The sequence below is a fragment of the Antechinus flavipes genome, chromosome 2 (genome assembly GCF_016432865.1).
Source record: "Antechinus flavipes isolate AdamAnt ecotype Samford, QLD, Australia chromosome 2, AdamAnt_v2, whole genome shotgun sequence".
NCBI classification, from domain to species: domain Eukaryota; kingdom Metazoa; phylum Chordata; class Mammalia; order Dasyuromorphia; family Dasyuridae; genus Antechinus; species Antechinus flavipes.
In genome coordinates, this window is record NC_067399.1 from 322443896 (window position 1) to 322470575 (window position 26680).

The window sequence follows — 26680 nt, forward strand, 5'->3', positions numbered from 1 at the left end:
TCATGTTATAATTTATATATCAAAAATTTGTCAAATTTTATATAGTTTCTACCTCCCAATATTTCTTGTATCCAATTTCTGACTTCTAACACTATTCATTTCTTCTTGGATTATTACCCTTAGTTCCTCCCATCATTTATCTCCTCAACACTCTTTTCTTGTCCTGCTGAATACAGCTGGAGGAATTCATATAACTACGCTGACTGAATAACATAAATTTAAAACGTATCCATCCTCAAATGAGCCCTAGCTACATCAAGGCAATCATTTTAGCCTTCACTGATTACTTATTTAGAAAAAAATTTTTTTAATCCATTCAAAAAACAGTTCAACTACTATTGTGTACTGTGCCAAGTGCAGAGGGATATTAAAAAAAAAAAGGGGGGGGGGCAAAATACAATTTCTGATTACCTAGCACTACCAAACTTTTCACTTCAAACTCACATCTCTACTTTCCCCTTTCCAATTGAAGACAAAGCCTCTTACTTTTACTGAGATTCTACTACCTTTATTTCAAAATCTCTGATAGCACTTTCTATTTTTTCCTTCTTATGCCCAGGTATATAATGTAGTACTGCTTTCAAATATTATGAATGTTTACCACATAGTTAGAAAAAATAAACCTTTAATTAAGCCTTCCATCCCTTCTTAGGTCTCTTTTCTCTTTCTCTATCAAACCCTTAGTAGTACTTGTTTTAACTGTTTGTAGCTCTTCTCCTTTTTCTTTCTTCAACCCTTTTGCATATATATGTATATATTTCCTTATATTCATTTATTCTGCACATACTCAATGTATGTAATTTTTACTTCTCTTTATAATGTAAGTTATTTGAAAGAACTATTTGGTCCTTTGCATCTGTATCTCCAAGCCCTAATATGACACAAGGAAAGGGAAAGATTAGGAATAAGCACTTATATTAAAAGTAACGATTTTTATTGAATATGTAAATATGTCAGTATCAGAATGTTATCTACAATATCCTTCCATGTCTAATCTTTACCTCCTTCAATCTATCCTTTATAATGCTACTAAATAATTCTCCTAAAGGAATTATTATTCTTCTACTCAAAAATCTTTAATAATCATAATCAAAAAATGTCCCAACATACCTGCATCTTATCTTTACCAACTGACCTTAGATTTCTCCTCTAACAATTATGTCCCAGCTCATTGTTCTTCAAACATTCTCTCTAGGCTTTCTAAATTCCCTATCTTTCCCAATGCTACATTCCCTATCTAGAATGTATTTCCTGTCAAAATCTTATACTTCAAAATTCAACTGAAATGTCACTGAAAGTTTTTCTAGATCTTCCCAAAGAGATAAACTCTCTTTCTCCTCTGAAGTGCTACACAATTTTGTCCTTATCAAAGGAATTTTACAGATTCATTTTTGTCTTTATCTCAGCTACTCCTGGTTGGTGTATTTAAAGTGCTATATACTAGAATGGAACATTCATCAAGTTCTCTTATTTTTCCTCAATATAAAACGGCCTTAATTGCCCCAGACCATTGAGAGGTTTTCCCAGGACTAAAATGCTGTGTAGCTTTCTTGCCCAATTACACAAATAAAGAATGAGATCAAGCCAATTGTGAAATATGTTATCATAAAAGACATACCATGTTATCATTTATGTGACAGTGTTACCCATCTGTGAGAAAGGGAGCGATATACCAGTGATTAAGATTCACAAATCCCATAATTAGATAAAACTAGGTATAGAACAATGTCTCTAGTCGTTGAAATACTAAACTGGTCAAGGTATTGAACAAATATTATAATAATAATTTCATATTGTCGTAGGTAGGGCACCAGTTCTGAAATCAGGAGGACCCGAATTCAAATCTTAATTTAGACACCTAACACTTCATAGCTGTGTGACTCAGGAAAGTCACTAAACTCCAACTGCCTCAGCCAAACAACAATAACAACAACAACAACAACAATAATTTCAATAATATATCGAGGCAGTATGATGCCCTGAAAAGAAGACTGATTTCTAATCAGTGGGAGGTCAGGGTAACTCATTTAATCATATTGGGTCACAGTTTGTTCATCTGTAAAATTAAAGATTGGGCTTCCAGGATGTTTGACTTAGTCTGTAAACTTTTGGATCAATAATACTACAACTCTACATATTTATATGATTTTATTACATTTGGATAATTATTTGACATTTGTGGAAAGTGTAAGACCACATTTGGTTTCTTTTGCTACTTTACTGATGAAATGTATTTCCGTAGATAAATTATTTGGCTCAGACTTAGTAACTATCAGAAGTGAATTTCATGGTTTTTAATAACTTTGAATAATGATGTGCTGCTGATAAACATTACTAATTTAAAAAAATACTATAACTCTACACCTGAATAGCCTTTCATTAGGACCGGATAACATTAGGATGGACAGTCCTTTAGCAGCAATTCTCTCTAAACACAAGCTGATTTTTGAAAAGCACACCTCAACTAGCCTTACCTTGAAAGTCTCTCCATTGGGGTAGAATTCCTGAAAGCCTGCATTCCACTTACATGGCCTTCAAAAACCCATAGTCACCCTCTTTCTGTGATTTCCTATCATATACATAAGAGCGGAGGCTTCAACTTTACTGAGGTGTGAGACAATTAAAAAAACAATCTTTCATTCTACCTACAGGCTAAGTAATATGACACATAGAAACTGTTAAGACACTGCTAACTTTATAGAAAAAATTTTTGGGTGTTATTACATACTCAAAGATCAAGGGATGATATCATAAAAACTTTTATTCTTATTTTTCTTTAAAATAATTTCATTTCTGAAACCTTTTTGCCTAACAATGACTATTACTTAAGTAGAATTTGGCAGGAATAGTAAGAAATCTTCTTAGTAAGAGGTAATGAATGTGAAGGAGACCTTGATTATTGAATAAAGTTTTTATCTTTTCTCAAAAAACCCACATCACTTCACTATTAAAACTTTTTTTCCTTAGAAAAAGAAAATTAGACGAATACTATTCATGTTTATCAACCTTTTTATTACATATTACCTTAACTAAGGCATCACAATCATTAACTCCATTAACTGCTTTAGCAGCAATACTTCTATATAAATTATTTGCACTTACATAAAATTACTTCAATATATCTCAAATATATATCAAATAGTGTGACCTTTTTTATAATCTGTTTTACTCTCCTGGAAATAATTAAGCCAGAAATAGTCTATAAAACTAAAAAAGAAAGCTTAGAATCAGTAGGAATATTCTGCTAAATATGTTATATTCTATATAACTCTGCTAAAAGCAACAAGAGGCATGCTTCCTAGAAAGGAATAATGGGTAATGTGGTAGAAAGAGTGGTAAATCTAGTAAACCTAGGTTCAAATCTCACTTCTGACAATTTCTAACTCTGAGCCAAATAATTTATTAACTACGGACCTACAGTTCATCAGTAAAATTAAGGTTATTAATGGAAAAATGAGCTTTGAAGCATCTTTTGGCTCAAAATCTCTGATAATATCTTCTTGTGTTTTGTGAAAAAATAACTTTATAATTCATTTTGTTTTTATTCTTAATGATATTTTCCCCTGGAGAAGTTATCCCAGTTAACAGAGCGGCAGAACCGCCAAAGACAAATATGCCAAGATAGTGAATACCAGTCAAATGTAGGTCATTACAGTGTTTTTAAAGTATTTGTGTAGATCAAGCTCTATATTACAGAATTCTCCTAAAATGGCAATTATTTTTGCACATGATAATAGGATAAGATATTCACATAGTACAATTTCATTCAACAGGTTACCTTTAAAGGGTAAAGCAAACCCCGTGATAAAAACAAATAGAAGGAGCCATTTTACTTTTTAGGTTAATCACAGCAACTATATTCATAACTTTGTGATTAAAGTAAGTAAATTGTGCAAGTAAATTTGTGCAAGTCCTGATGGGTTGTATAGGACATGACGATTTTGGTGGATGAAGGCAGGGGAGTGGAAAGGAAAGCAGAAAGAAAGATTGCTGGCTGGCTTCTTGACACAGCTGCTTGCATTGCTATCGCGACCCATCTTCACCTCTCATCCCCCTTTCACTTGAAATCCCCCTTCACCTCTGCTAGTTGGCTTCCTGTCACAGCTGCCCATATTGCTATCACAATCCTTCTTCACCTCTACTGAGAATAAAGATTGAAGATTTTCCCCTTAACCTGAATTCCTGACTCTGGCTGATTTTAAATATGCGGTCTTCACAAGAGGTAGAAGAGATTCATGCAGTATCTTAATGTTCCTAAAGCAATTTCTATAATGTATCATTCTTTACCTGTATCTTAATCCACAAAATGTCTTTTTTGGCAAGGGATGTAACAGGGTATACAACACTTTGTGAAATTTAAGAGATGAGCACTACCCGAAAAAACATTTAGGTAAACATTAGTAGAAAATTAAAAGATGACCTCATAAATAAATAGCAAGCATTTGGCTTTGACAAAGAATGAATATTAAGGTAATGAGATATGATTTGGCTTCCTTTTTGTTCTATACTCTAGCTCACAAGATTGTCACTCATTAGGTATAGGAGTAAAAAAAAAAAAAAAAAAAAAAAGGATATATGAGAAAAAGAGGGATAAATGGATGCCTAATTTCTGGCATCAAAATTAGATATAAGAATGAGAAGTGGGTTTTTTTGAGAAGGCCAAGGATGGACAGACTGAAAAAGAGAGATTGGATACAAACAAATATTAAATAGTTTTGATTCCTGGCATAGTTAATTAAATGAGACTATTCTATAATGAGACTCACTATTTAAGTGAATGTTCTTAAATAAGTTTGAATACCTTATGTTGATTTTTACTTCAGTGTTAGAGCAAGATTTATTATGTAATTACTTGTACAAAGCTATAAAGTGGAGTTGTAGTAGATGAATAGGGCTTTGGTTTAAAAAAAAGTTATTTAAAAAAAAACTGAACTTGACAATCACCAATAAATTTGAAATGAAATATATTTTCATATAACCAAAAAAGAGACACTGTGAGCGTTGTTTACAGCTTATTATAGAATAAATTGAACAATAATGGAAATGTTAATCTCAAAACTGTCTTGCTTATCTGAATTTCCCTTGGATTCTCTTATTTTCTCTGTTCATTATTTAAAATGTTTCATTGATGCCACTGTCCTTTTTGGGAGGTAATATCACTATCACTCCATTGCCGTCTCACCAAAAGTGTATCAAATAAGCATAGTCAAGCAAAGCGATATGTTAAACGTATCTGGAAATGTATTCCTTATTGATCTCTGGTCCTCTGGTCCATCGCTTCTCTATCAGGATATTGAAATCATATCTTATTGTGTCTCCTCTAGTCATTGTGGGACATTACACTGATCAAAGGGTTTAAATCTTCAAAGTTGCCTTTCATTTTAATGTTAAAGTCAGTGAATATACTGTTTTCCTGATTCTCCTCACTTGACAATGCATCACTATGCTAGTCCATTCTAATCTTCTCAAGTCAATCTGAATCTATTACTTTCATGATTTCTTTTGGCACAATAATATTTTATTATGCCTATATCATAACATATTCAGTCATTTTCCAACTAATGGATCTAATAATATTCAATTCCTTTCTACATCCAAAATGTGTTGCTAAGAATATTTTTGTGCATATAGATAGATGAATTTTGTTGTTATTTTGTCTAGGTCAGTAAAATAGTTTCTTGGGAGTTTGATATAGCACTAAATTAGTTTAGAGAGTAAACTCAACTCTTGCTGTTGGAGTTTATTAGTGATGTATAAGAATGCTGATAATTTATGTGGATTTATTTTGTATCCTGCAATTTTGCTAAAGTTGTAGATTATTTCTAATAGTTTTTTAGTTGATTCTCTGGGGTTCTCCAAGTATACCATCTATATATCATCTGCAAAGAGTGATAATTTGGTTTCCTCATTACCTATTTCCTTTAATCTCTTTCTCAACTCATTGCCGAAGCTAGCATTTCTAACACAATATTGAATAGTAATGGTGACAATGGGCAACCTTGTTTCACTCCTGATCTTACTGGAATGGTTCCAGTTTATCCCCATTACATATGATGCTTATTGATGGTTTTAAATAGATGCTCCTGACTATACTTTTTGTTAATTTGGTTGTTGATATAGTCAATTATATTTATAGTTTTCCTAATATTGAACCAGCCTTGCATTCCTGGTAAAAATCCTACTTGGTTGTGGTATATTATGCTGGGGATGACTTTCTGTAATCTCTTTCCCAATATTTTATTTAAGATTTTTGCATCAATATTCATTAGGGACATTGATCTATAATTTTCTTTCTCCGTTTTCGTCCTATCTGGTTTAGGTATCAGTACCCTGTCTATGTCATAAAAGGAATTTGATAGAGGAGTCCATCATTCTCTATTTTTCCAAATCATTTATATAGTACTGGAGTTAACTGGTCTTTAAATGTTTGGTAGAATTCACATGTAAATCCATCTGGTCTTGGGGATTTTTTCTTAGGGAGTTGATTAATAGCTAACATGTACTTCAACATATTTAACATGTATTGAACTATCTGCCAAGGGGGTGGGAGAAGGAGAAAATTTGAAAAAAAAGATTTTGCTGCAAGGGTCAATGTGGAAAAATTACCCATACATATGCTTTGTAAATAAAAAGCTTCAATAAAATTTAATTAATTGAAGGGAAAAAAGTGAATAACTCAAAATTTGTTCCAGTATGTAACACTATTAGTATGCCTAGTCTTCAAAATGTCTTTAAATTGTAATTCTGTTTGTTATCTGTCAATATGATAGGTGTAAGATTAAACTTTTGAATTTTATTATTTGTAAATTGTGACTTGGTTTTTACTTATTTAATTTTTACTATTTAAGTACACCTTTTCCCATCAGCCTTTATGCTAGTACAGTTCTAGTCCAATGATTCATTTCAGAATAAAGATTAGAATTTTTGAAGGTTGTAACAAGTCAAGCTCAATTTCACCACCAAATCACAAGAATTTCAAATATAGTACAGGGTAAACTGCATCCATGTTAAAAACCAGTATTGCTAAGTTCAAAGTAATTAATTAAAGAAGGTTGGGCATCCTATGATTTAACTATTCAAATATAAGAACTCATGATTTCTATCACCTGAAATACATCAGGGGTATGACTGGCACCAGAGTAGAGAATAATCACTGCTTACAAATAATAGACTTTTTGTAGTAGTAAAGTTGGAAATATTTGTTCTAACAAATATTAAATGAAAGCTAAACTAACAAATCAGAAACATGGGATTGTGGTGCCCAGATACACAAGAACATAAATGAACAAAAATTAAAATTTTAAAATAAATCATAACAAAAAGAACATTTAGGAGATAACAAATGTATGGAAATAACATTTATGACACATGTCTGAAAAGCAGTAGCATGGATAAAAGTTAATTACAAAATAAGGTAATTTTAGACAATGAGCTGGAAACAGCTAATTATGTCTTTAATGTTTAAATGCCAGCCTAGGAAATTTGAAGTTAAAATGTATTCAAGTAAGATCATATCTGAATTAGACTTTTGTTCCAAAATAGCTTACCTAGAAAAATAACATGATATTTAAACAGATATAAGCATCCTGGACAATGCAAATAATTATAACTAATCAAATGACAATTATGACTGCAGCAAAGATTTTTGATCAACAAATTAAATAAAAACGATACGCATACATACAAGCAAAGGTATAAAGTAGTCTCCAACAATTTCTCAATACTGATAGAACTAAACTGTTTATTTAATTCTAGTCAAAATGAGCATTTATAATTAATTTTGCTTTTCAGTAAAGTAGGGAAATAAATGTTTTTCTTTAACAAAGGAATATCTAGACAAAGTTCTATGATGATGTAACTTAAGCTTTCTTACAACTATAGACACATTTAAAAGGAAGAGAGATTTGCTTTGTTACAAATTCATTAGGATCATTTCGTTTCACATAACATAGAGAGTAAGAGGATAATGGGCCTAAAACCCCAGCAGAATTAATTCAAAATCAATTTGAGAACAAGCAAACCAAACATAATTTCAGCAATCTTCAGATTATCTTTGTTCACATATCTTGTTCTTATGTAGTCAAAAGCCAAAAAAGTTAAAGTTTTCAATTGATTTCAACAACTTTTTAATACTTAGACACAACCACACATATTCTTTAAAATGGCATGGCTGCACTTTTTTTCTATTCAACAGATGCTTAAAAGAGAATACTTCCATCCATTTAATTGCCATTTGGAGAATTTGCATTAAAAGTCAGTCTCAATTTGTCCATGAGAAAAGCAAAAAAGCACTTGCATTTTTTTTAATATTATGAAAGTATAAAAAAAGAAAGATTCACACATCTGTTTTTGTAGGAAATGATTGCAGAGTTATTTTGCTAAGAAGAATAAATTCATCAGTTTTATCATTACATATTGCTCAAAACTATCTCTGGTATAAAGACTTTAATATAGTAAAATAAATTAATTAAAAACACCACTTACCCTTCTGATAAAAAAATTTCCTATAATAGTATGCACCAAGATCCACATGTTCCACAATGTATCTCTTTACTCGATCTAAATGCAATACCAAATTTTCCTTGGGCACTTCAAGTACAGCAACTCCTGCATTTGTGCAATGAGAGCTAAGAGTAGATTCAAATGAGGCACTTTCACTACTGAAGGAACCAGAATTTGATTTGGATAAACTGATCTTCCTCTCTCCTTCTCCACCAATTTCATTTCGAAAGTATGGACAGCTCATTACAAGGTCATTACTCTTATCATCTCCCTGGTCCATGCTGAGGCTTCCTTTAGAATTCAAGTCCTCAGTACTGCCCATGGGGGAACTAAAACTTGCAGAGTGAGATAAAGGTCCAGAAACTAAAGAAGCAACAGCAGCTGCAGATGCTCCTGTAGTTGTATTTCTCCTTTTTATAACATTGTGCCTATTTATAATTGCCTCGTTCAAGTCAAACAATATGCTCTGGACATCATAGTGACCAAAACACTTTGGACAAGTCCAAGGCCTGACAGAGTCTTCTGATCGGTTGTCTTCGAGGTCTGATGATTTTCCAAGTTCCCCTTCACATTTGGCATTACGCAACTTACGAAAAATGGATGAGTCCCCTGTTTCTGACTTAGAACGTCTCTTGAGTGGTTTCTCTCTTTCCTTAAAAAGTCTGAGGTTCTCTCTCTGTGTGATAGGTCCATCTATTACATCCAGAGAAAAGCCAGAACCCTTGCTTCCACTAGCAATCAAAAATTCACTCAACTTTGTGGGAGTTGGGCCTCTTTGATCAGATTTATCTTCTTTGTACCCCTTCAACAAATCAAAAAAGCTTTCTCCAGAAGTGCCCTGCTTATCTATTGATGACGTGCTGCCATATTCCCTGTGTAGTGATGGACCAGTCTTATATGTAGGTGAAATACATTCATCAAAGCTATCTACATCAAGTTCACTTATAGTAATATCACTGTTACTACGCTGTCTTATTCTGCGAAGGGCTTTTCTAGGAGAGCTAGGATAAGCTTCAGGCATAAGAAATCTGGAATCCATGTTTTCTGATTGTCTTGTTTTGCTTTTGAGAGTATTTTGTATGCTTTTCAACATGGCAGAGTCATTGGAGTTGAGGTTAACTGAGCTACCTTGACTTCCAGGACTGCCTTTGGAGGACATACTGTCAAGGCAACTTGATGAATCCATTTCTTGACTTGATCGGCTGGATTCTTTAACATTGTCTTTCCTTGGTGGCCAATCTGCAATCCTTGCCCTAACCCCCATTTTTGGGACTCCAGGCGTAGAGGTAATATGGTGGGAACCTTCACTTCGAGGAGGGCCCACAGGAGCCATGACAGAAGAACCCAAACTGCCATTCTGTGACCTAAAGCGTCGCATGTAGAAGTCATCTGTGTGAACCTTGGAAATTCCATCTGTTCCAACCATTGATGCTCTTTCAGTAGCAACAGATCTTTCGGTCTGGGACCGCTTCAAGCTGGTCATGATTTAAGAGTTTAGTCTTAAATTCCTATGGGAAGCATGATCATCTCTTCTACTAACATATATATTTCCCTTCTGAAGAATAATTTCCAGAAGAAATGATGGTTGCATGAGACTATGATCATTTTCTTTGAAGAAGATAAATTATGCTTTGTTAGTAGCAAACTAGATATTCAGGTTTGAAATATATAAAAATCCATAAAAATGATGGCACTAAATTTTAATATGTGGCTATCCTCCAGAAAAGCTGGATGGAGTGAGTTGACAGAGGATTCAGCAGCTTTCACAGCTAATGATTTTCCCTAGAAAAGAAGGACAATATGAATTAGTAATTTGAGACAACTTTTATTTTAAAATTCAATACCTAATTGCCCAAATCAGACTAATTTAAAATAAAGACAAAATGAATGCTATAGTTTTACACTTCTCTGCAAAGCATGGTATGGGAAAGAGTTATATATATTTTGCAATTCAAAATTTTTAAATTTCTGTTAATAATCTACACATTTCAATTTTGCTATTTACACAAAACAATAGGTTTTAAAAAACTTCAGCTATCATTTTCTTATACCTATTAAAATTTAGCACACTGATTGAAATATTTTACTTATTAACAAAGCATTTTGCTCATTAACAAAAATGAATGCATTTCCTACCAATAACCACTTTATCTAATAAAAGCTCATGATTTTAAACCCAAAATGCCCTCCACACATATCCTTTTACACTAAAATTGAACAACTGTAACAAACAAATGTACATTTTTAACAACTGTAACAAACAAATGAACAAATGTAACATTATAGTGAAAGTAAGGAGGTAAGAGATTGAAAAAACTTCCTAATAATACAATCAGATTCAACAAGCAAGCAAATATTGTGTTCACCCACCCGCACGCACATACATACATACACACACACCAACATCTGTACATCTGTGTACTCCCTAAAACCAAAGCAGAAGATTGTTTTCCAAGTCTCCACAAATTACACAAGATGTAACCTTTATATTCTTGCCAAATCCACATTTGGAAAGATACTGCTGAACCAGCACTCTTTTGACAGCAAAGTAGTATCTGCAAATCACAGCTTCTGAAACCTTAGGTAAAAAACAGCACTGAGCCCTCATCCACAGTAACAGGTACTCCACTTCAACAGTAATTAAGCATCCAGCTAGTCAGCCTCTTGCTTTGAAAATGGAGCACAATTTAATTTCACTTGCAGTACACAGCCAGGGTTTAAACAACCAGCTGCTATTTATAAGCAAGAACATTTAGGGGGTGTTTTAAAAATGCAAGTAGACTGCAGTGTGCAAAGCAAGAGAAAGCAGAATACAGGGTTTGTGGCAATACGGGATTGCTCAGTCATTCAGATAAATGCCAATTTTTTTCACCTAATTTCCCTATTACCAACCTCTTTAAAAAAAAAAAAAAAAGGATAATACTTTTGCATAGTTATCTAACTCTTATTTTCAGGCAAGTTCTTTTGTTAAATGAGTATGACTGCCCTTATAATTTATGCTGCCAACTTCCACTAATCAGATCCTACTATTTCAAATTTTAAGTTTCCAAACAGAACAGTCCATTCTCAGTGTAGCAATGGATAGTCAATATGCATTACAACATTTTATAGCTGAGGTCTTGGGAGGCCAGCAAAGTAGCCATGGAATATACAAACTGACTGCAGGACCGTATTAAAATAAAATATATTTTGACCATTTTCTTCATAATGTGCTCCTGGCACTTACATCACTACTCTATGTGCTTCTGCTTTCAATTTCAGTCTAGTGCTAGAATTTAATTATCTTCATTATTATAGCTAAAGATTGGTAAGATGAAAATATCCATTAGACTTACAAGTTAGTAGCTTTGGATTTGACTCTTGGCTCCAGTACTTTCTAACAATATCAATGAGCAAAATAATTTAATCTTAATGCTTCAATTTCCACATCATAAAAAGGGATATCAATATTTGCACTACTTATATGCTCCTGGGAATTATTGTGACAAAAGAGATATACCATGTAAAATATTTGCAAATGTTAGTATTTATTGTTACTATAGATTTCATAAACTTGGAGCATTGCAAATTACAAATGATTTTAAAATTAACATTTATTACATAACCCATTTATGATGGACTGTGGCATGTAAGTCAATTTTTAAGTGTCAAATTCTATACAAATGTGTTATAAAATGATTTTGTTTTGAAAAAGATACTAAGGATCTTTTGTGGTATAAGTTGCTACATAAGCTGTGACTTTGTAACTTAGATTTTCAGAAGTGAAAACAATCTTGAAAACCATTTGGAACAACAATCTGTTCATTTTATAAATGAAAAACCTAAGGTCCAAAATCACAGAATCTTAAAGAGATGAGAAGAAGAGAGACCATCAAGTCCAAACTAAGTCCCAAAAAGGAATATTTTCCACAAGTGATTATCTAACCTACACTTGAAGAGCCACTCCCACCCAACCACCACAACCACCACCACCACCAGTAAGAGTAAACACAAAAACATCATACTAACATAACAACTCATTTATCAAATCACTCAAGAAAGATTTCAAAAGTGCATTCTCAGTCCTTAACTGAATATTTCTTAAAGGGGGACAAAAGCCATGATAGTTCCTCTTCTGGAACAATTTCTATATATAACTTCTAACTGTGAAATCTTATAGCACAATATCAGTCATTAAAAAATAAAAAAGCATGTTAAAATATATCTTTGAGTCAGGGGCTGCTAGATGGCGCAGTAGATAGAGCATCAGCCCTGAAGCCAGGAGGACCTGAATTCAAATCTGACCTCAGACACTAGCTGTGTGACCCTGGGCAAGTCACTTATACCTAAATGCCTCATGCCCCCCCCCCCAAAAAAAAACAAACACAAGATTAGAAAGGGACGCAATAAATAGATAAATAAGTAAAATGGAATAAACATACTCAGTATTTATTGTAGTTTGAAATGAATCCTTATACTTTCATTTAACAAGTGTTTTTTACATATCTTACTTTTAACACTGAAGAAGCACATATTAATGTTCTATTTCTCATCTCCATTTTAGAAAAGTGTGTACCATGTTCAAAAAAAAAAAAAAAAGAGTTGAATTTAGTCACCTAAGTTCAAATCCCAATTCTATTACTGTCTGAATAATCTTAGACAAGGAATTTTATCTCTGAGTCTCAGGTTTTTATATTGTAGGTTTGGATTAAATTGATTTCTAAGGCTCTTTCAAATTACATTTATGATCCAATGACCCACTAGAAAACCAGAAGCCACACAAAAAAATAAATAATCCTCATAGCTAAGTATACTCACATCTCACTTCCCCACATCTTAGCTCTTATAATTAACCTTCCCCTATAAATCCAGCACTGATTCAGAAACCAGGTTTCAGATCTTAATTTAACCTATAGACAACAATCTAGGATATTTTATCTAAAATATAACCTACAGCCCCTCAAGAAATACCAAAGAAATTAGAAATATTTAATGTAAACCAGGAAAGTTTGGGAATATCCTTAGTTTCAACTGTTAATATAAAGATGTTTCACTGTCTCTCCTAAGGACAAAAAAAACAGACTATCAATTAAAGAAAGGGAGATGTTGACTGGATAAGAAGTATAGTACTATTTATTCCACATAATGCTCCTTTTATCTTATCTACATCTGGCTGTAGGAGCTAATTAGTAATGAAACTTCCAAAGGAAAGAAATGATCTAATAATCAAATACTTTGCTGCTGAATAATCACAAGCTAACCTTATTTAATTAATTTTTATGATTTATTGGTTAGATTTTCTGTTGTTTTTCCTTGCTTGCAGTGAGATGGGGTATAGAAAATAATTCAAGTTCTATATATAGAAGCAGTAATAGTTCTGCTCCTGCCTCCCTTGAAAAACTGCCCCTGCCTCCCTTGAATAAATCATATCCATTCTTTGGGTCAGAGTTTCTTTAGAGCTATAAAATATTGGGGATACTTCTCCAATTGATAAATGATCAAAGGATACAAACAATTTTCAGATGAAGAAAAATGGCATATGAAAAGGTGCTCTAAATCACTATTGATCAGAGAAACGTAAATTTAAGACAACTCTGAGGTACAACTACATTATCTCTCAGATCGGCTAGGATGATAAGGAGACAGTGATGAATGTTGAAGGGGACACTAATACATTATTGGTGGAATTGTGAACAGATCTAACCATTCTGGAGAACAATTTGGAACTATGCTCAAAGGGCTATCAAACTGTACATATCCTTTGTTCCAGCAGTCTTTCTGCTGGGCTTACATCCCAAAGAGATCTTAAAGGAGGGAAAGAGACCCACTTGTACAGAAATGTTTGTGGCAGCCCTTTTTGTAGTGGCAAGAAACTGGAAACTGAATGGATGCCCATCAGTTGGATAATGGCTGAATAAGTTATAATATATGAATGTTATGAAATATTACTTTCTGTAAGAAATGATCAGCAGGATGAATTCAGAGAAGTCTGGAAAGATTTACATGAACTGATACTAAGTGAAATGAGCAGAACCAGGAGATCATTGTACACGACAATAGCAATATTATACAACAATCAATTCTGATGGACGTGTGGCTTTCCTCAAATGAGATGATTGATGCCAGTTCCAATGATCTTGTGATGGAGAGCCATCCACACTACACCCAGAGAGAGAACTATGGGAAATGAGTGTGGTTCAAAACATAGCATTTTTCAAAACTGTTTTGTTGTTTGCTTGCATTTTATTTTCTTTCTCATTTTTTTCCTGTTTGATTTCATTTTACTTATGCAGCAAGAAAAGTGTATAAATATGTATGCATATATTAGATTTAACATATATTTCTACCATGTTTAACATATATTGAATTACTTGCCATCTAGGAGAAGGGATGGGAGAACAGGAGGAATTGGGACACAAGATCTTGCAAGAGTTAATGTTGAAAAATTATCCATGTGTATGTTTTGAAAGCTTTAAAGAAAAAAGTTAAGGACTAGACTGGATAATTTCTTTGAAACCCCTTCCAGTTCTGAAATCACAATTCCTATACAGATCGGAAAAATTAAGTTTTGGAGTCTATAACTTTATAGGAAATTTAAACAAACAAAAAATATTTATCATGCATTCATTGTGTGAACAAAGGAAGCAGAAGTGGAAGATTTACTCAGAAGCTTTCACTCCAGAAACTTTCAAATTATTTTAGTAATTAGGCTAAGAGCAAACAATAAAATGGTTTAAGAATTAAAATGCAACTTATAGTCTATGCCTTACATCAATTCAATACCACAAAACTTTTACTAAGCTTCTCTAGAGGAAAGAGTCCAAAGAACATGGCTAACACTGAGGGCTAGAGTAGTCAAGAAAGCACTCCAGGAATAGGGTGATGTTCTTATCCATTAGCTTTCTAACTGATCAATGACCATGTCCTACCAAACTTATATCACTTTTTAAATTACTAAACAAATGGTTATAAAGACCATTAACTCAAAAGAAAAGAGTCAGCCTTTTTAAAGGCATGTATTCTTTCAAATGTAACCCTAAAACTATCTGCATTAAATAACCATTATATATAATATTATATTAGTCTATGTCAAAATAAAGCAGTAAAGTACCTTGTTTCAAGAACAAAGGACAGAAGTCTTTTAATATAAGTGTATAAAAATAACAGCTTTCATTCTTATTGGAAAGGAAAGAAAGAGGAGTGGATGATCAGGTATATTATTATTTAGTATTAGTTAAAATGTATTGGGAAAATAGAAAAAAGAAGAAGAAACACAAAGAGGATGGATAACTAAGTTCAGCAGCATACTCAGAAATGAAGTGAAGGAGAATAAGTATCCTTAGCTGGCTGTTACCTAAAAGAAAGAGAGGTTTTGTGCTGGCCTTCTTAAACCTTTGTTTGCCCTCAAAAAAGCCCCGAACACTATATTCCAAGAATTCATAAATACAATTATTGCAGACAGCTGATAGAACCAAAGAACAAGGGAGAATTAAAAAGAATCTACCAATCAACTCCTGAAAGGAACCACAAACTGAAAATATCACTGTCAAAATCAAGAGCTCATATTATATATATATATATATATATATATATATATGTAAAGCATTCAGAAAGAAGTAGTTTGTCAATACTTTTATACTATATGTGATACTGATAATTGACTACAATACTCCAGATGTGGTCTAATAAGGGTAGAATGCAACCATTCTACCATTAGGATGAAGTCCAATTAGGAGCTGTTGTGTGGAGAACTGCAGGATAAGGAGATAAGACAAAAAATGGGGTACCAGTCGAAGAAAAGGTCTCAAGCTCATACTGAGGTAACACAATGGCCAAGAACCACAAATTCAGGGAAGACTAAAAAAAGGAACTACTCAAAGAAAAATTTTCCAGGGTAAAGAGCAAACTACATAGTGTTCTGAGAAAAGAGCTTGTCTAGGGGGGAAAAAAAGGCAACTGTTGGGTGCCTTAGACTCCAGAAGCAAAGCAAGAACTCAGTTCAAACTTTTGGCTCAACATGATGTCTGCAGAACAATAACCAGAGCAGGAATCCCAGATCAAAGGAAAGGTAACAATTCTGTCCCACTTAATTGATAATGGTTGAGTCCATCAGCATTCCCCTGTTACTTAGACCTAAACTCCGTTCCCAAACTTGCAGAACACAGCAGGGAAATAAAATAGCTTCAGACTTCTCTGAAAGAGATCAGTTTGAAAGCACTAAAAGACTGCAGTCTCCTAGTATAAGCATTTCCAGAGAGAGCATGGACTAATACAACACTCAACAGAAACTCTGATTAACATAACAACTGAAGTACTAATGATAAAACATGCTACCCAACTCTAAAGAAAAAAGTAAAGAATGAAAAATGTAGAATGGGATATATATATAATATTTTTAGACATAATTAAAGCAGAAATTTGTTTTACTTCACCTTTTATAAAAGGAATTATATATATATATATACACAAAGCATGCAGAAAGAAGTAGTTTGTCAATACTTTTACTATATGTGATACTGATAATTGACTACAATACTCCAGATGTGGTCTATTAAGGGTAGAATGCAACCATTCTACCATTAGGATGAAGTCCTAATAGACTCTTTTGGTAGAAAAAAATAACTTTTAAAAAAACATAGTAAAGAAAAAGGAAAACATGTTTCCATTATCCATTGACATGTTTCTTCTATCAAGCTAAGATAACCTATTGTAGTGCCACATATTCAAAGTGTGATCAGTAAACAGAAATCAGTCTTCCTTAAATAAATATTTTATTAGTCATTACTTAAAACCCTGTTTTTAAAAAAAATATTTCAAAAGTTCCCAGGCAATAAGATATATTCCAAAAATGTGAGTCTAATAGTAAAGATAGTATACATTACCCAATCTGTCAAGACTAACCATCTTGTTTTAGTAAGAGCTTTTAAGAATCAAAAGACCTCAGTATACTTTAAAACCCAGTTGTACAAAACCAAAACCTACCAATAGCAACACTATCACACTAATAAAATGAATGCTGCTGAAATAACTAATGACTACAAACCCACAGAAATTTTATTCCTTCCCTTTTCAATCAGTTCTTTCTACTTTAATCTATGTGCTATATCTAATACCCACAGGTCTGCAGATATGCCTTATACATATACATACATATACAAAAAGTGTATACATTTATATATAATTGTATAGATTTATGAACTGAAAGAATTGAGGGGTCTAAACTTATGATTTCATTGGTTAAGGGAACTCCTATTACCAACACAGTTCTGTAACTGTTAAAATCAGTCAAAAACAAATAAACAAAAAACAACAACAAAACCACTAAACTAAATTACAGATCAACTGTTTTTCAAATTATACACTCAGAATTGCCTGGGGAAATAAAAGGTTAAGAGACTTACTCAGAACTGCATAGCCAAAAGACTTAAAACTCAAGTATCTATTTACTCTGCCCCACTGGTATCTATGGGTTTTTCATGTCATTACTCTCTCCTGGTCCACTTCCTAACCATGTGACTATACTTTTATAGTGGCCATTCAAGGTTGGGTCCTGATGATTCTTTTTTTCTTTATATTGATTCTCTCATTAACCTCATCTGCTCTTTTAAATTTCAACGATTATTTGTATACAGATGACATCCAGATGTACAATTCCCAATCTCTCCACCAAGTTTCAGTCCCATATTACTATCTTAGCTGTCCCAGAGACATTTTAAACTAGTCTTAAACTCATCATATTCTTCCCCACCAATCCTCCCCCTCTTTCAAACTAATTTTTTTATTTAAAGATATATATTTATCTGCAACTCCTCATTCTCCCTCAGCTCAGGTATGAACTATTGTTATTTCTACCTTTAGAGTATTCAACAATTTCTTTCATTTCACACAGATATGATCTTGGTTCAAGCACTCCCTGTCACTAATTTCTCATCACTCCAGCCCATCCTAAACACTGCTGCCAAAGTCATTTTCTTTAAATTTTCTTTAAATTCAGATCTTACTCCCCTACTCAAAACAACTCTATTGCCTCTTTTTTGGAATATAAACATAAACTGGACCCAAAAGATTTTTTCATCATCACTAGATATCCTGTGATCCAGTCAAATAGGTTTTCCCCCCTCTTAATTCTTAACATCTCCCATCTGCACATAAGAAATGTACTCCTTTCTCTATCTCCATTTCATATAATCCCTTTCTCCTGCATTGCAGACACCAAACTTCTACATGAAGCCTGTCCTGATCTTAAGTGCTAGTTACCCCCCAAACTACCAAATATTCAAATAATAACCACATACATTTATTACTTTTCTATTTATGACATATATACATGCTATTATCCCCTATAATGTCAATTCACATGACTAGAAATTATTTTATTCTGTGTATTTTCACCTCCAGGGTATAGCACTGTACTTGTCATATAATAAAATCTTATACATGATCATCTCTCTTATCTGTGTCTGTCTGTCTCTCTCTTACACACACACACACACACACACACACACACACACACAAAACCTAGCTTTTCCAGTACTCACTAGGCAAGAGATCTAATGAATATTTTCCTACTTTTTTTTCAATTAACAATAAGGGATTATAAAGTTAGAAGATGTAGGACACCTGTTTGTATAGCAGGAATAAACTAACTGAAAAACACTACGTTTGACAAACTTGGTGTTTCACTACTTGTAACTTTCAAGAATCCAATCCTAGATCACTCTTGCTTTTCTATTCCTATTTATGTGAGTTTGAACTCCACTAGAAGAAATAGTTCAACTAAAAAGACTGGGTCCACACAAAAATCTGAACTGTCCATTCAACTGGGCACTTCCTATTAAATGTAAATACTTTTCAAATTTCTTCATGAGATTTTTGCACAGTCAGTGCTCTAAACTTCTCTTTTTAATAACCTTCAACACCATGGGAATATACTGGGGGGGAAAGGGAGGAGAGAAAACCTGAGTTTCTTCAAATTCATAAATAGTATTTCTTAATTATATTGGTAGTTTTCTTGTTTACTCATTTTACCTTCTTGCTATTATCAAATCCTGCTTCTTTTTCATACTCTTTAGTAGAGTGGGTTAGATCATAGTCCCATCCCCCAATCCAGTTCATTATGTATGCTGCTGACATAATTTTTTTTTTAATAATTCTAGGTAAGGATGCTGGTTTCCAGAGGTGTTCCAGGATTGTTCCCCATCATATTCTGTAAAATAGCCCTGGAACAGGAAATTGGGTATGGAGCTCACACAAGGCCCCAACTCAATGTTTGGTTCCTTCCTCCACCTCCAAGTGGGCCAATTTCAGCTCTGGTTTCTGCCCATGTCTTTTTCCGTGCACACTCACTCACCAGGTGTTGACTTTCTCCCCCTCCTGCAGTTCTGACAGCTTTCATACAGATTAAAATATATTATCTTTAGTACCTACTGAGGTACCCCAAGACATACTATTTTCAGGTTTCCAGCAGGGTTTCAAGACATCTATCACTTGCATGTGCTTCTATCTTGTCTGTCTCTTTATGCCATCACCAACCAAAAGCTGATTTATCCCCTATTGGGAATCCAACATACTAGAGCCCAGATCTCCACTAGTTTCAAGACTTATTGACAAGAAATTTATCTCAAACTCACTCACACCCTAACTCCCTAGAGTGTCCAAGCTGCTGGCCATCTGTCATTGTTTAATCTAGTACTATTCTCTCCCCCTTCTCTTACTCTTCCCATCTTACATCTTCCCATGTTGATTTGCAGGGCTGTAACCCGGTATTCCCCAGCTAGAGGTCTGCAATGTTGGTGCTTCCCCCAATTCAGTGATGTATGGGAGAGAAAAAATTTGTCAGATCAGCCAAGCAATAAAAAAAGAGATGAAATGGATAGTTTTTATTACATTGAATTAAAAAAAAAGATTTTCAACATACAAAACCAATGTATCCAAAATTAAAAGGAAAGCAGAAAAAAGCATAAAAGGAAGGAGAATCTTTACCACAAGTTTTTCTTGATTAAAAGTCTCATACCTAAAATAACTAAAATGGTCAAAGGATATAAAAAGTCAGTTTTCAGAAGAAATCAATGCTATCAATATCCATATAAAAATGTTCTTTAAAAAAAAAAAAAACCTAAGAGAAATGTAAATTAAAATGTTAAAGAAAAAAATGTAAATTAAAACAACTCTGACAGTGGTAATATTACATACATCAGATAGGCTAACACTGACAGAAAAGAAAAAATGACAAATGCTAATGATTGGAGGAGGGGATGGAAGGGGAGAGAAGGAGGAGAAAATCTCTGTAGGTGAATTTGTGAACAAGTCCAACCATTCTGGAGAATAATAAGGAAGAGCAATAAACTATGCTTAACTTTTAACCTAGCAATACTACTAACTAGCTCTATTACATAAAAAGATCAAAGAAAAAAAAAGAAAAGAACTTTTTCTGTGGTGGCAAAGAATTACAAATTGAAAGCCCATCAATTGAGGTATGTGATTGTAATAAATACTACTATGCTATAAAAAAATCACAAAGGTGATGGCTTCAAAAAATCCTATAAAGTCTCATATGAGCTGATGCTAAGTGAATTGAACAGAAGGAGAATATTGGAATGAGTATCAACAATATAGTATATTGATAACGAATGATTTAGCTCTTTTCAGCAATACAATGATAACTGAAGAATTCCAAAGAATTCATAATGGAAAATGCTATCCACCTCCAGAGAAAGTACCATTAACAGAGAATCCAAACTGGAACAAATTTCTTTTTATTTCATTTTGCTTGGTTTGTGTTTGTGTGTGTAGTTGGGGGTGGGGTGGGGGGGGAGCCATATAGCTAATGTGAAAAATGTTGTGCATGACTTCATTACATAATGAATAGCATATTTCTTGCCTTCACAATGGGCAGGGGCAAAGAGAAGGGAGAAAATTTATAGAGAAAAAAAAAAAGTGAAGTAAAAAATTCATAATAACCAAAAGCAACAAAAACAGAAAACTACCCCCACTTAACTCCCATTATTAGAAAGAAAATGTTTTAAAGAAGTATAGTTTTCTTTTTTCAGAAACTGAAATAGACTTCCTTTAAATATGTAAACTTTATTCAATTTTTTTTTAACATTATGAAGGTTTTTAAAGCACCATAATAATGAATTGAATCATTCCTTGATGAGTCAATGTCATGATTAAGATCATATATTATACTATACCACAACAATACTTTAAATAATCTAAGATGTGGTTCATTTTTTTATCTTGCTTTTAATTGTCTGGAATAATTTTGGAAGTTTTCCTTTTATCTGACATTGATTTCTTATTACCATCACTGAAATTGTTTCCATTAGCTCCAATTTTTTTTCTGCTTTTACTGGACTGAAAAAAGTTAAATAGCCAAACTTATCAAAACGATGTGTAAAAAAGGCTCTACTAAAGAGTTTTTAGGGTCTTCTCTTACAAGTGGGGTGGAAAATTAGTGTATGCATTTTGTTATATCTATCTATCTATATATAGATAGATATAGATAATTCAATGAGCTTTTTTGCTACTTGGTTATACTCCAGAGAGCTGAAAAATCACTAAATAAGTGACCTTCTAATTAAATAAGGTTTTTAAAAATTAGTCTAGTTTAAAACCGTACCTCAACATTTTTAACTTAATGTTTCTTATAATGCGATATATGTGATATTATAATTATAAAACATATCGTGTTATATAATATTATACATTATATTATATAATGTATATTATAATGTAAGAGCACATGTAAACACAAAATAGTATTTTAAAAAGACAAAGGCTTTTTCTCTTAATCTATTTTCGTATTAAGTATGTTCAGTGAAGAAAAATAATCTATATTTACAGCTGATTTGCATGTAAAATGTTTTTTAAAAATATAAAGCAGATTATTTAGATTCCTAAACTAAAACGTTATAATCAAATTACCTACATATGTGGGTGTTATTCTAATTTGGCTGTATCAACAGCTTTAATCAGCCTTCTACAACATGTTTGATTACTGATTCATTACATAAAAATAATGCCGGCAACAACAGTTTTGCAAGAATCTAGATTTCTTCTTTAAAACGAAAACAGACTGGATTCAGAGGCTAGGGGAAAGGTAGAAAAGGCATATGATATCACATCTCAATATATTCTTTTGCAATTCTCTTCATAAATAGCATCACATTTTAGCCTTGCAAAAACTCCAAAAGATATATGCTGTTGGTATCTATCTAATCTGCCTAACATCTTAAGATGAAGATGTGTAAAATGAGACAGCCATAGCTGTCATAAATATACAGAAGAATACTTACTTGTACATACTATTCTATATGTACAAATACATACAGAACAAATGCAACGTAGCTAAATAAAAATTTTTTTAAAATTAGCCTACTCTCAATTCTCTTTTGCATTGGCAGCTTGGTTCCTCACAAAGGGGCTACTTCTCCCCTCTTAGCAGTGATCCTAAAAGTTGGAGAGGAACCTAGTTATTATTTGCTCATAAACCCCCACTGGGATACTTCCCCCAGTGAATAGTTGAAATCAATCAGCTTCAAGAGTATTAACTAAGAATAGGCAGCTAGGTGGGACAGCACACAGCACCAGGTCTGAAGTAGGGAAGACTCATCTTCCTGAGTTCCAATCTGCCTCAGCTAATAACTGGACCCTGGGCAAGTCACTTAACCCTCTTTGCCTCATTTTTCTCATTTACATAATGATCTAGAGAAGAAAATGGCAAACTTTTCCAATATCCTTTCCAAGAAAGCCTTAATTGGGGTTACCCAGAGTAGCACAGGACTAAACAACAAAGGAATAGCTGGTTACAGCTGGTAGAAAACAGACCCTCTCCTCCTCAAAACCTAGGATGCTTTCTGGCGAATGCCCATGTGGCAGAGGTAATGCATAACTCCTGGTTAGATGTTTTCCTTAGGCTTTCTCCTGAGCTTACTGAAGAGTCGGAATGTGGCTATCCTAATTATCTCCAGCCTATCTTTGTTCCTAAAACAGACACAGGCCACAGATATTCAGCAGACACTGCAAGGGCCTCCATGGAAGGCCCATATCATGGGAGAAGAGAAATCTTCTCTTCCCTGCTCCCTCAAAGGATCTGTCTCAGGAGTTCGGCTGGATCTGTTTCCACCATGAGTTCGTAGACACTGGAATATTGGGTTAAGTTTGCTACTTCTTTCATCTAAACCTCACAGGAAGTGATTGAGTCTCCTCATCTTTTCTAATAAACTTCTATAGAGTATCATTTATTCCACTCTCTAATTCTTCTCCACTTGATTAATTAGATTGTTCACATTAGGTTAAAGGTTTTGAATGATTCGCTAATGGCAGAGATAGGGCAAGGCTTCATGGAAAAAGGTAATACTTGAGTTATATCAAAATAGAATAATGAATCCTAATAACAACTAACACTTAAATAGCTCTTAAGGTTACAAAACATTTTAAATGCCATCTTATTTGATCTTAACAAATGAGATAGATGCTATATTTATTATTTTCTTTTAGTAGATGAGGAAGTTGAGGTAGAGAGAGATTAAATGGCTCAGGGTTACAAAGACAAAAAACAGGAGGCACATGTGAAAAAAAGAGCACAATCTAAACTTAGAAGATGCTCAGTATATAAACACAAAGGCAGGAATACAGGAAAATGATCAGATATGCTTAGGATATCTTGGGAAAATTTGATAATGATACTTTAGCTCTAAAAGCCAAAGAAAAGGGAAAGATTTCTATTTCATCCAAGAGACAAAAGGGAAATATTGACAAGTGTTTGTCAAGTTCAGATGCATCTCAGTTCCAATTGATCAGTGATGAACAGAACTAGCTACACCCAGCGAAAGAACACTGGGAAATGAGTGTGGACCACACCATAGCATTTACACTCTGTCATTCTTTGCTTGCATTTTTGTTTTTCTTCCCAGATTATTTTTACCTTTCTAAATATGATTTTTCTTGTGCAACAAGAAAACTGTATAAATATGTACACATATATTGTGTTTAACATATATGGGACTACTTGCCGTCTAGGGGAGGGGGTGGAGGGAAGAAAGGGAAAAGTTGGAACAGAAGTGTTTGCAAGGGTCAATGTTGAAAAATTACACATGCATATGTTCTCTCAATAAGAAGCTATAATAAAAAAAAATTAAAAAAAAGATCAGATCCACCCTTAAGAAAAATCAAGTGAAGAAATGAAGTGAAAGTTTAACCAAAAGATCAATATGAACATTGCTTTAATAGTCTAGGTTACAGGCAATTAATACTTGAACTAAAAGCAATGATGTCTGTGACATATGATTCTAAATCTAGGGAAATATTCATTTTTATCCCATGTCAACTACTTTTTCAATTTATGTTCTTAGTGTTTCCCAACATGACAAAATATTTTAAAAAATAATAAAGATGGAAGCTTTTTTGTGATAATGAAGTATGAAAATGAATTGTCAAATAGAAATTCATCTTTTAATTAATATAAATTATGCATTATAGTTACAAACAAATTTCCATTTCTTGAATTTCCTATAGCACAAAGCATTTTAGTTTCTACAGATTAACTTCTCCCCAAATTCAACTTGGACAAGTTAGAAAATTAGCATTTTTCCAAAACTAAAGATAAGATTTAGATGTTGCATGCTAATCAGCTGTGGGACCTACATTACAATCAGCAAAAATTACCACCAATGAAAAATGAGATACACTGATTATGTTTTGAAGAGCAACAAAAACAATAAAATCAGTCAAACTCAACCTTCCATTTCTTTATCCTCTAAACAAATTACAGATTCCATGGTAGGAACTGGTCATGCTCTCAATTTAGTGGCATTTTACCTCATTCAGTTTTTCCCTTTTAATTTAATAAGTTTTTTGTAGATTCAAAAACAGAAAATCCTTGATTATATAGCACACACAATCATATCTGAGTTTTCATGATCTCATTTGGGATTTTCTTGGCAAAGACTTTGGAATGGTTTGCCATTTCTTTCTTTGGTTCATTTGGCAAATGAGGAAAGTGAGGCAAAGTTAAGTGATTCGCACCCCAGCTAGTTTTTGATGTGAGATCTGAACTCAGGAAGCTGAGCCATTTTGTTTCCCCGCCTGGCATTCTCTTTTCTGTGCCATCTAACTATTCCTAGCCTACAAAAAGTAATATTCCTCCGCACTAACAAAGAAGATGATGCTTCTACCCAGAGAAAGGAGTTATACTTTTAGGAACAGGAATTAATTTCTTAATTTCTTTGTGTTAATTTCTATGCCTAGTACAATGCCTGACAGCTAGCAGGCTTACGCAAATGATATGAATGTAATGCAAAAAAAAAAAAAAAAAAAGACTATTTTAAAAAATAACAAGTGAGAAAACAATCCTGTTACCTGATCCCCTATCTTTCCAGTTCTTTTACACCTTACTCATTTCCACATACTGCACGATACTATGATTTGGGCAGTATTTCCTAAATATATTAAAAGGGGAGAAAGAAATGATACTACTTGATTCTAGGTCATTGTCTTTCACTCTCATATTTACTTAGCTTTTAGGTCCCATTCATTTGTAATTGGAAATGTTCTTGCATTCATTCATCCCTTTTCTCATTCCTACTGGAGAACCATATAACCAGCTTACCACTAGATTATAACACTAGACTTGGCTTAATCCTCCCTTGCCTCCAAACTATCCAGAATATCAACATTTTCTTTATACCAAGTCCTGTTCAAAAATCTTAAATAAGTTCCCTGAAAACCCATGGTTGGTTAACCCAATAATCAAATTTACTAGAATGATATATAATATTACGCCCCCTATGGACTATTCTAACCTGGTAGCTCCTCTTTGATCTACTTTTAATGCACGTTCGTCAACGGCACGGCTAGGCCACACTTACCCGTCTTTGGGCACCAACCCGGATGCCATAGAGACAGACCACCAGGAGAGGAGGTAGGGGTGAAGCGAAAGAAAACTTTATTCTTAGATAGCACATATTTATACCCCCTTGAGGATCCAAGGGAAGGGGAAGGTTCTCTAGGAACCAAGACGAGTGGGTCATAACCAGATTGGCCCGAGAAGAAGGAGGGAGGCCTGCTAGGCTTTGAGAGCGCTAAGAAGAAAGAAGTGGTACCTGGGGTCAGATACCGCCTCCTGGGGCTATGCTCAACCTCCACGTAGGACTCGCCTGCGCCTCAGAACCTCTCATCCCTCAGGTATTCCCCACAT

The 26680-nt window shown here is 33.5% G+C and overlaps 1 protein-coding gene across 6 annotated transcripts in view; it reads right to left on the bottom strand.

The window, feature by feature from the left end:
- The window catches only part of SIPA1L1 (signal induced proliferation associated 1 like 1), a 290775-nt gene that overhangs the window by 123735 nt on the left and 140360 nt on the right, over positions 1 to 26680 (bottom strand). For all 6 annotated transcript variants that reach the window (XM_051977675.1, XM_051977676.1, XM_051977674.1 and 3 more), the window contains one exon: positions 8485 to 10284. In XM_051977675.1, coding sequence (XP_051833635.1) covers positions 8485 to 9985 — 1501 coding nt within the window. In that variant the 5' untranslated portion in view covers positions 9986 to 10284. The remainder of the gene's footprint in view (positions 1 to 8484; positions 10285 to 26680) is intronic.